The 11,148-nt window shown below is 51.7% G+C and overlaps 1 protein-coding gene across 1 annotated transcript in view; it reads right to left on the bottom strand.

The window, feature by feature from the left end:
* Window positions 1-11,148, bottom strand: part of ARHGEF10 (Rho guanine nucleotide exchange factor (GEF) 10) — a 135,156-nt gene that overhangs the window by 91,900 nt on the left and 32,108 nt on the right. Inside the window, exons 4-7 of the mRNA XM_011937549.1 lie at window positions 9,429-9,716; window positions 5,617-5,683; window positions 3,301-3,377; window positions 346-402 (exon numbers count right to left, since the gene is read on the bottom strand). Coding sequence (XP_011792939.1) covers window positions 346-402; window positions 3,301-3,377; window positions 5,617-5,683; window positions 9,429-9,716 — 489 coding nt within the window. The remainder of the gene's footprint in view (window positions 1-345; window positions 403-3,300; window positions 3,378-5,616; window positions 5,684-9,428; window positions 9,717-11,148) is intronic.

Raw genomic sequence — 11,148 nt, 5'->3', positions numbered from 1 at the left:
TTGGCCTGATTCTATTTTCTCATTGATGTCATTTATTCGACATACGTTGCTGCTTCTCAGCCTCAGTGCTTCCTACCTCTTTGCCGACATTTTCCGTACCTTTAACTCTTGTGCTTGCTTGGAATAAGTAAGATTAAACTGCCCTCTTTCAAGTGTTATAAGCAGACACACAAATGTGCACAAACAGCAACATTCCACCACACATCAATAAGCCATTCTAGAAGCAACATACAAAACATTCATACAGAAAACGTCTGGGCTATCCACTAAACAGTCAACTTTTGCATCCAGAGGGAAAGGCTGCTGAGTGGAATCTCCTCAAATCAATTCCAGACAAAATCAAACCTGGTTCAGAGTCTGAGTTTTCCCTTGGAACGTCATCGTAAATTGCTTCTTCTGGATCTGGAATAAACAGGGAGAAACACTTTAAACAGTGACCAACACAAACCTCGTGCAATTTAAATTCTACAGGCCACAGTCGCTGACGATGTCATGATTATTCAAAAAGTTGGCTTAGAAGGGTAGTTTTTTTTAAATTTATTTTTTACTTATTTGTTCTTTGTCCTAACCAGTAGACAGCGAGGGCTGTCAGGTAGGGAATAGCACCTTACCAAAGCATAAGCATTATTTTTAGGGCAGAATAATTTGTTGGGAGTGAAGGATGTCTGTTTAAACGGACCAGCTGTAAAATGTCACTAGGAAGGAGTTTTACGGTTTCCAGGCCAATCTTATTCTATGATTGTGTGTTCAATTACACATTTCTATATAGCTCTCTTACAAGCATTTCAAGCTTATGAAGTTAATGTTCTGATGCACAAAAAAATACAACATTGGTGCATGGAATTCCAGAAACAAGAAAAGAGCCCATCAGTGCTGGATTAACCTGAAAACCATCCAAATAAACCAATGACACCATGATTTTGGGCCACTGAAGGTAAAAAGTAGTAGCAAGTATCAAAATGCTAAACATATAGGACAGTGTTTCTCCATCTGTATCATATGCAACACTGGGGTTCTGTGAAAGTGAAACCGTTTCATAAAAAAGAAGGGAAGTTCTGGAAGCAAAACCATGCTGTACAAGACGACCACAAACGACACCAACAATGAGCCTGAGGTTTACGCAAATATCTGTAAGAGTTACACGCTTCACATGAAAATCCATTTCACAAAAAGACCTTTAAATCGAGGTTCCACCCATTGACTTGTGGTGCCCTCCCTGCAAGAGAACGTCCAAACTACGGCGTGTGACTGTGTCGAAAACATACAGGCAAACACTTCCTCAGCCACAAAAGAAAGAAAATGAGAACAACAAACCCGAACTCTCCCCTGACATCCAGCCACCGATTCTGTCCCCATGTTAGTGGGAAATAAACATTCAGGAAAATTCCTTATCTGCTGCTGTTGTTAAGCTCCAGTATTACAGATGCTCTTTCTTTTAATAGCATTTACTATCTGCAACCACAGTAAAGATTTCTACTCCTCTTAGATAATGTTCAGGGACTGCTAGTTTGGAGATCATATTTCCAAATATAGTTATCTAATTCACTGTCATCTCGACAATAAAAATGAGTAATGAGAAGAAAATCAGACAAATTTTACTTTGGAAATAAAACTGTTAGCAAACAGCCAAGACAATAATTTAATCCTGTAATGATCCTGCTTTAACAGCGACCTAGTGGAATCATCTAATTACACTAAGATCTTTGTTTTAACAAAGTTGTAATTAAAACCAGAATGAAAACTTCCAGGAGACAGTTTAATAATCAGGAGGTAACTAAGATGCTTCTACCTTGTAAGCTGATCATACAAAACAGTTACATAGAAACTAGTGAGCCAGTGGATAATGAGGCATAATCAGGAAAGTAATCTTTACTTTTCCTTTGAAAATTAAAAAAACAGGGCCGGGCGCGGTGGCTCAAGCCTGTAATCCCAGCACTTTGGGAGGCCGAGACGGGCGGATCACGAGGTCAGGAGATCGAGACCATCCTGGCTAACACGGTGAAACCCCGTCTCTACTAAAAATACAAAAAAAAAACTAGCTGGGCGAGGTGGTGGGCGCCTGTAGTCCCAGCTACTCGGGAGGCTGAGGCAGGAGAATGGCGTAAACCCGGGAGGCGGAGCTTGCAGTGAGCTGAGATCCGGCCACTGCACTCCAGCCCGGGTGACAGAGCGAGACTCCGCCTCAAAAAAAAAAAAAAAAAAAAAAAAAAAATTAAAAAAACAAGTAAATCTAGCTAAAAAATCTTTCAGCCTTTGAAGCCGCAGGTGGGACTGCAGATCTGGCCACTTGGAGGTGGGCTGGCTCAGCCAACTTAAAGGGAGAAAGAATGCCTTTGGGTTTACTCTTAATCGTACGGAAGCTTGAGTCCTATGTTGGAAGTGCACTTGCTTTAATCCACACAAAGACGGTACGTAATCCTACAGGTTTAAATGTACATAAAAATAGAGTTTGGAACTCTTTGCTCTACTGTTTGCACTGCAGATTGCTATCATTTCAAGGGTGAGATTATAAATAAAATGATGCACTTCTGGATGTTTCCTGTTTCTGAAATCTGCACATGAATCATTCACATGACCAAAAATTGTGTTTTTCTCAAAATACATGTCTAGTCTGTCCTTTAAGTACTAGTTCTCTTAAATAAGCTATGATATTAATCAGATCATTACCAGTTAGCTTTTCAAGCACATTTGCTTCAGGCTATTGTTTTGGAAAAATACGCTACAGAACTTTTTTTAAGTTACAAATAAATGAGAATCTGTTGTTTGGAATCTGCTGTTTCTGCCAAAGGTAAATTAACAAAAGATTTACTCGGGAATCTCCATTTAAATTTATATGATTTGATAAAACACCAAGTTATGTAAAATAAAGTGTGTATGAAAAAAAAAAGGGAGGCCCACCCGCTCCCTCTTCAAAGCAGGTGCCAGACACCGAATCTCCCTGGGAATCACTGCCAAGTGCAGGGTAAGCATTTGGGTGGTGGCCGACCGCAGCTGCAGGTCAGAGTTTCTGTTCCCCACATACCTCACTGTTACCACAATAACAAAGCCTGTGCTAGAAAGAAATGACCAGGAAGAGTGAGGGTGTGGACGTGGAGAGCTGGGGTGGCCTCACGGGAAGTGACAGCTTCAGGGAACCCTTGGAACCTTCTGCATAGTCAGCCCGTGTTACTATTTTCAGTAAATAAATATATTGTTAGTGTTTTAGATCTGATAGGACCTGAGACTCAGGGACCTGGCCCCGCTGCAGTGGCATCTGTGGAGCGTGGTGAGGATTCTGGCTGTGGGCGGCTGGGGACTTACTCTCCATCCAGGCTGTGTTGGCCGGGTCTGCGGCCCAGCGAGCCAGTGCGCTGTCCTCTCGACTGACTTGATCTTCACTTAAAGAAAACAAACCACAAAGTCAGAATATTCAGGCACAGCCCAGTCACATGGCTGCCAACTGCCCTGCAGAGTGTGTGCGTGTGCGTGTGTGTATACATATATATATATATATTACTATTACTATACAGGGAATCACATATTTTCCAAGCTAATATTATAGGACATCCCAAGTTCAAGTTTTCACTCATAACTCTGTAAATAAGTATTCCAGATGTTCCACCTATGCACGGCACAGAACACGGGGCGAGGGCAATACAGCAGCAATACGGTCCTTGCCCTACAAGGCCTGAACTGTCTTCTGGTTTTTCAGCCACCCCTTTAAGGACCTCTTAGGCCCTTCTCATGACGCTGGGTGGTAGAGATGCCAGTGGGCAACGCAACGGGCTGTCTCCATGTCCAGGAGCAGGTCAGTGGGAGAAGAGATGCAAGGCCAACTCAGTATAAACTGTGGTGCTCTGCCCACAGCAGGTGGTCACATGGGCCACCAGAGTCCTGCACACACAGGGACTGGGATGTCACCCTTGGCAATGGGAAGCTGCGGGAATGCTCTGCTTGGAAGGATGGTGAGGTCAGACTCACCGCACACACCAAGCATCACCCCAGGAGAGGCACCACTGCTGATGATGAAACGCAGCAGGGATCAGGCCTCTGGACACTGCGTCCCATGGGGAGTTGTGCAAGGATGAGCCCAGTGGCAGTGCAGAGACACTGCTGGGAAGGCAGAGACCGGAAGCAGGGTGAGCACCCAGAGGTGTGTACGGAAGGCCCCAGAAAATGTTTTATGGGAAAGGTCATTAACATGGAATTACGTGACAATCCATGCAGAGCACTCCATGATGACAACTTGTCAAGTAAAAGCTCTAACAGGCCCCAAGGTACCTGCAGGCTTTTCAGGATGAGGGAAGAGAGCCCGTGTCCTCGTGACGGCCCCATGGGTGCTGGGGGATGCCCCATGTCCTGGTGACAGCCCCGTGTTCTGGTGACGGCCCCGTGGGTGCTGGGGGATGCCCCGTGTCCTGGTGATGGCCCCATGGGTGCTGGGGGATGCCCCGTGTCCTGGTGACGGCCCCGTGGGTGCTGGGGGATGCCCTGTGTCCTGGTGACAGCCCCGTGGGTGCTGGGGGATGCCCCGTGTCCTGGTGACGGCCCCGTGGGTGCTGGGGGATGCCCTGTGTCCTGGTGACGGCCCCATGGGTGCTGGGGGATGCCCTGTGTCCTGGTGACGGCCCCATGGGTGCTGGGGGATGCCCTGTGTCCTGGTGACGGCCCCGTGGGTGCTGGGGGATGCCCCGTGTCCTGGTGACGGCCCCGTGGGTGCTGGGGGATGCCCCGTGTTCTAGTGATGCCTCCATGGGTGCTGGGGGATGCCCCGCACCCTGGTGACAGCCTCGTGGCTGCTGGAGTTGCCCCATGTGCTATGCTGTGCACGTGTGGAATTAGGTTGTGGCCTCCTGCTCTGAGAACTTATCACATCAACAAGGAGCATTCTTGCACTTTCAAAGTTTAAAATAGTATCAAAACAAAAAGTTACCTAAAAAGGTAAAAGAAAATCTGAATCAAATAGAAACAGTATTTTAAACAATTCATAACTATTTCCATGTTTGAAAAATTTCATCCTTTTGAAGATCATTTAAGGTTTTAATCACACTACACGCTATATTCATTCTCTTCAAAATAATTCCTATTTTCAATGCACGTTATTTTTCACGGTACATTTTAGATCACCAGTGATAACACGCTACTACTCACTTTTAATTTTACATAAAATCTGCAATTTCTAATGGAGAACCCTGGCTGGACCTACCTGGTGGCACAACTCTGTCTAAACTGGGGCGAGAGCATTGCTCGCGTGGGTGCTGCTCCCCAGACACTCCACCCGCCAGAAGGGGGTTTCACGGGGGACGCTTTACCCTGCAAAGGCTGCCTTCATGATAGAAAGGAGAAAAGCAAATGAGGGAGACCAGCAGCAGGGCCGTGACAAGGGCTGAGCCTGGACACACCTGCATGCCCGAAAGCAGACCCAGTTACCAGGCCCTCACTCCACTTGTCCTGACTCTACATTTCCAGGGGACACTCGCCTGGGAGGGACCTGAGGCAGGAGGTGGGGCTGGGACAGCCCCTGCCACGCAGAGCTGAGGATGGCGGGCAGGGATGCACACCAGGATCCCCGTGTCCAGATCCTCAGGAGAAAGGCGGGAATTCAGCAGGTGCGGGAAGACGGAGGGAGGCAGATACCTGTTTGGAGGCTCCTCGGAACTCAGAGAATTGGGCTGGCGATCTTCCATGACTTCCGCTGTTTCTGCTGGGAAAGAAAATAAGTGATGCTGCTTTACGCGCGACAGAAATGCTTACGAAGTTGGTGTTTTTACCCTTGAAAATGATTTCACGCATTCCCTTCTTATCAGTGGGAGGCTTATCTCAGCATAACGATGATTACCTAATAAATGTAAAATATTTTAGCTCTTAGATAAACTGCACCGGCACCCAGATGCATCAGGCTAGAGCTAGGAAGAAACGGGATGTTCTCTCCCATTCCACATGTTCACAGGAGCCATGATTGTGACTGGCCTGAAGGGGCATCCACCTGGCACACTCAAAAGATGTTCAAGAGAGGAGTAGTTACCCTTGTGATATGTGACACCAACTTTCACTCACACACACTCACATCCCTCCACGCACAAATACACGCACGGTGAGACCCGACTGGCGATTCCTTCCTGCCCATCTGTGGCTCTCCAGGGTGAACGGTGAGCCGTGAGCAAAGCCGCAGTGCAGGCTTCCCAAACATTCCACGCAGGTGGGGTACGAACTTAGACAATCAAAGAACAGCCTGAGACACCAGTGCAGAAGGAGCAGACCCTCCCACCTCAGAGGGCTCTTGGGTAGGAGCCAGCCAGAGTCTGTGATGGCTGTACCGCGTGCGGGCTGCGTGGTCCCCTGAGGAATCTGCCACTGCCCAGCCGCGTGGCACCAAGAATGACGTGGGGAAGGAGAGCCAGCAGCACTCGGTGGCTGCCGTTTATCCCCACGCTAGCAGCTGTCCATGAAACACCTTCTAAAGGGAATTTATCTTTGGGGTGAGTAACAGTCTCAACCGTTTTCAAACAGCAGCAGTTGGCTCAAAGTCCGAGAGAGCTAAGCTCGACGTAACCTGCTTGGAGATCTCATCCATGAAAACAGGCCCCTGGTCACACCAGGCGCCACCACACAGCTGGATGCTGAATAGCAACAGACACGGGGTGCCGGGAGGGCTGGGGACGTGGATCTGTGGGCAGCGCTGTGAATCCCACAGGCATCTGCTGGTTCAGTGTTCCGGGTCACCTTCCTGAGTGTCAGGGCAGAGGCAGGATCTGAAATCCAATCTGCCCACTCCCAAACCAGCCCTTCCCGTGCTACTACACTGCCTCAAAGAAACACCCAAAGAGCCACAAAGCTTTTACTAGTGTTCTGCAGAGGGACAAAGGCAGGACGTGCTGCCCGACAGCAATCTCACCGTACGGCAAGAACTGTCTCCCCGACGGGGGCGTCCAGGAGCTCAGACTTCCATTGCCAGGGCACACTCATTAGCCTTCTCAGGGGTCCACACCTGGAAACTCTTCTGTCCTCCGCCTTCCAGGAAATTAAGTTGCAAACTGAGTCTGTCAAGGTCAGAAGCAGGCAGACATGCACACCAGGGAGTCACCTGAACAGCTCCAAGCAGCAGCACACCCAGAGGCTTCTGGCCACAAGAGGCCCGTGTGTAAACAAGAGCAGGACCTGCCTGCGGATGTCTTCAGAGCTGGTGTCGGTCGGCAGGAAAAATAACGGAACCTGGCCATCCCAGTTTGGCCAGCTGGGAGCTCCAGGCAGGGCTCTGCAACCTCCCACCGCGGACCTGGGGAGCCTGGCTGGGCTGTACGTCCCAGGGAAGCCTGCAGAGCCAGGTGGCTGCCCCGCTCCAGGGAGGCTCTGGAGCAAGGAACTGAAAAGCCCGCAGTGCCCCCCGGGGCGGGGGAGGCGGGCTGGCACCAAATCCACGCTTTTCCACCTCTCAGGAAAGAGGTCTGCATTCACATCTCTCGTTCAATGATCAAAACGCAACCGGACAGCCACCCGCTCCTCTACTCCGGGACTTAGATAGTCTTTTTTTTTTTTTTTTTTTTTTTTTTTTTGAGACGGAGTCTCGCTCTGTCACCCAGGCTGGAGTGCTGTGGCCGGATCTCAGCTCACTGCAAGCTCCGCCTCCCAGGTTCACGCCATTCTCCTGCCTCAGCCTCCCGGGTAGCTGGGACTACAGGCGCCGCTACCTCGCCCAGCTAGTTTTTTTTTGTAGTTTTTAGTAGAGACAGGGTTTCACCGTGTTAGCCAGGATGGTCTCGATCTCCTGACCTCGTGATCCGCCCGTCTTGGCCTCCCAAAGTGCTGGGATTACAGGCTTGAGCCACCGCGCCCGGCCAGATAGTCTTTATTAGAACAAGGCATTATTACTGGCTCTAGGTTGACAGAACAAATACAAGCAAATTGTTTTAAATTCACGCTAAGTTACTTAAAAAACAAATTACTTTAAATGATGTGCAATTATTTAAAATAAATAATATTTTAAGGTAAGAAAATCACTTTAAAATAAGCGTATTTTCCTTCAGCCAAGAATGCCACACTCCGCACACCCTCGTTTCCGGGGGGTTCTCACGCTCCGTGGTCACTGAAGGACAACAGCAGCGTGGATCATGCAGACCGTGGTGAGTTCCCAGGACTCCGGCCGACTTCCACAGAAAAACGCACAGGAGGCCGTCTATCCCGAGACCTCTGCGGTTCCCAAAATCCAACATCGAGACTTTTCTTTAAGGATTTTTTTTCTCAACTGTTACTAACTGGAAAGGGAAGGTTGCTTCCACTGAAACCTTTACAGGAATAAGAATCGGGTCTCAGGCGTAGCGGCTGTGGGCTTCCACTAGAGGCACATCCCACGAACCCTGGGGACCCTGCAGCGCGTTCCTGGGAAAGGCAGCACAGAAACAGAGCTGGGCAAAAAAGGAAACCTTCGGCCGAGACGCCTCGACTGGGCCACTCCTGAAGACGGAGGCACGGTATGTGCTCACCCTTGCCCTGGCGCCTGGGCCTACAGCGGGGCCGGCAGGAGGCCCCAGCCCTCAGGCTGCAGTCGGAGCAGCCATGACCTACACGCTGTCATTCCAGTGGAAATCTGGGGCTCTGCAGACACAGCTGGCGCCCGGCCACGCATGCCAGGGCCATGTAAGGACAGCAGAGAACAGGCTCCACCAACCAAGCCCCTTCTAAAGCACACAGTGGCTCCTTCTCACTAAGTGAAGGAGAAAGCAGACTCAAAACAGAGCTGTCAGCACTGAGGACACGGAGACTGGAGGTGAGTGAGGCGCTGGAGGCACCCACAGTCCTGGCTCGGAGCGTGGCCTCGCTGCGGGGAACACCGTCCTCAGCGGCCGACTCTGCGCCCTTTGTGCTGCCCCAGGTGGCTCTGACCTTGCACTGAGGACTCTGCCGAGGTCCTGCGGCATCTCCCCAGCGAGGAAAAGCATGAGTGGGAGACAGGGAGCCCCTGAGGCAATTCTTCCACCCCCACTGCCCCTCCCCCCCGGAATGAAGACAGGGAGACACGCTCTGACCCCAGGGAGCCCGAGTCTCTAGACCAGCAGGCGACACGGGACATACATAATGGTAACTGTCATCTAGCACAGTGAGTCATGTAGGCCAAAAACTGCACACACTCCCGTGAGCACCTGGTGGGGGAACCAGAAATCGGGGTGAAGTTCAAGGCACCCCAGACATGAGGAGGCAACACATTCGGGACCAGACGTTGTTTCAAAATTTTCCCAACAGTACGCCCTGGCCTTCCCTCAGGGGTGCTCCCGTCACTGAAGAAGAGGAACTGGGGGTTTACTTTCCAACTCCATAAACAAACATCTAACGACCTGGGCAGGGGCAGGGGGAAGGTCAGGCCCCGACTCTACGGAACCACAGGCCACGTCGGTGGCGTGGAGAGGAGGGAACCACAGGCCACGTCGCGGGTGTGGAGAGGAGGGCAGCAGTACCTTCTTCGTCCAGGGACATGGCGCGGATGATGACTGGGCTGGAGTAGGCGGGCAGCAGGAGGGGCAGGTTGGAGGGCACCGCATAGCCGCAGGGCACAGGCACCGAGTACCCGCAGGGCACATGGAGACCCACACTCTCCTCCTCAGTGCTGGGCGCAGGGGCGGGCGGCGGGTCCTCCTGGAACGGCGTGATGTCGATGACAGAATATGGGTTGACTTTCATCGGGAGTACCAGCTTAGCAGCCTCTCCCGCTGGGGTGGTTTCTGCTCCAGCTCCATCCTCACCTCCTGGGGTGCAGAAAGGACTGGTCAGCAGACGCATCACCAAGGGCAGGGCAAGCGTGCCCTCTTGGAGTACAGGTGGGAAGCGGGTATGGGTTCCCACCCTCCATGCCATGCCAGGACCCCTGGACGTTCCCAGGTCACTGGGTGGGCCTCGGAGGGAGCACTCACACATGGGGAACCCAGCATCACCTCTGTGCGCAGGCGAGACAGACGCAGCCTGGTCACTACAGGAGGCTCATCCCATGAGCTAAGTCAGGGAGAAGCTGCTGGAGGCGGGCAGCCACTCCCCCCACCAAGAGTCTAGTGCTACGCACAAAGAAACACCATGCAAGCTGAGAGGCGGGTGCTGCGCCCAAAGAAACACTGGCAAACCGAGAGAAGGAACGCTGTGCAAACTGAGAGGCTGGCACTACACCTGAAGAAACACTGTGCGAGCCGAGCGGCGGGTGCCACGCACGAAGAAACGCTGTGCAGGCTCTCCCACCGCAGCCTGCCCTGAGCAGTCCCTCTGGTCAGCGAATGAAAGCACCCAACCCACCTCCAGACTTAGAAAGAGAAACCTCTACAGCTACTTCATCCCACATGTTCTGAATACTTCATTTAATCTAGTGATACAATGATGAGGTCATTTTTATTGGGAAATAGCAACACCTTTTCTCTGCAAAATACAGAAGTAGAGTGAAAAGGCTGAAAATTATGGAAAATAGTACAAAGAGAAGAAACTTGGCCAATCTTAAATTAAGTCATTTCAGGTATATCATGAAGAAATCGTAAGTCTCTGGCTCCTAGAAAATCATCCCTTCCCTACAATATTCCAATTGGGCAGTAAGAATGGGGAGAAAATGGGCGAGCCCAATAGAGCTGACGGCTGAGCACAGGTGACTCCGACACTGGCGATCTGCGGACCCGCCTGGGAACCCGCCAGGGGACTCACCTGGGGACCCTCCTGGGGACTCACCTGGGGACCTTCCTGGGGACTCACTTGGGGACCCTCCTGGGGACTCACTTGGGGACCCTCCTGGGGACCTTCCGGGGGACTCACCTGGGGACCCTCCTGGGGACCCTCCTGGGGACCTTCCTGGGGACTCACCTGGGGACCCTCCTGGGGACTCACCTGGGGACCCACCTGGGGACCCACCTGGGGACTCACCTGGGGACCTTCCTGGGGACCCAGCTGGGGACCCTCCTGGGGACTCACTTGGGGACCCTCCTGGGGACCTTCCTGGGGACTCACCTGGGGACCCTCCTGGGGACCTTCCTGGGGACTCACCTGGGGACCCTCCTGGGGACCCTCCTGGGGACCTTCTGGGGGACTCACCTGGGGACCCTCCTGGGGACTCACCTGGGGACCTTCCTGGGGACCCTCCTGGGGACCCACCTGGGGACTCACCTGGGGACTCACCTGGGGACCCTCCTGGGGACCTTCCTGGGGACC

The sequence above is a fragment of the Colobus angolensis genome, unplaced genomic scaffold (genome assembly GCF_000951035.1).
Source record: "Colobus angolensis palliatus isolate OR3802 unplaced genomic scaffold, Cang.pa_1.0 Scaffold165, whole genome shotgun sequence".
Taxonomy (NCBI): Eukaryota; Metazoa; Chordata; class Mammalia; order Primates; family Cercopithecidae; genus Colobus; species Colobus angolensis.
The sequence above is the reverse complement of the archived record's forward strand: the minus strand, read 5'-3'. Positions and strand labels throughout refer to the sequence as shown.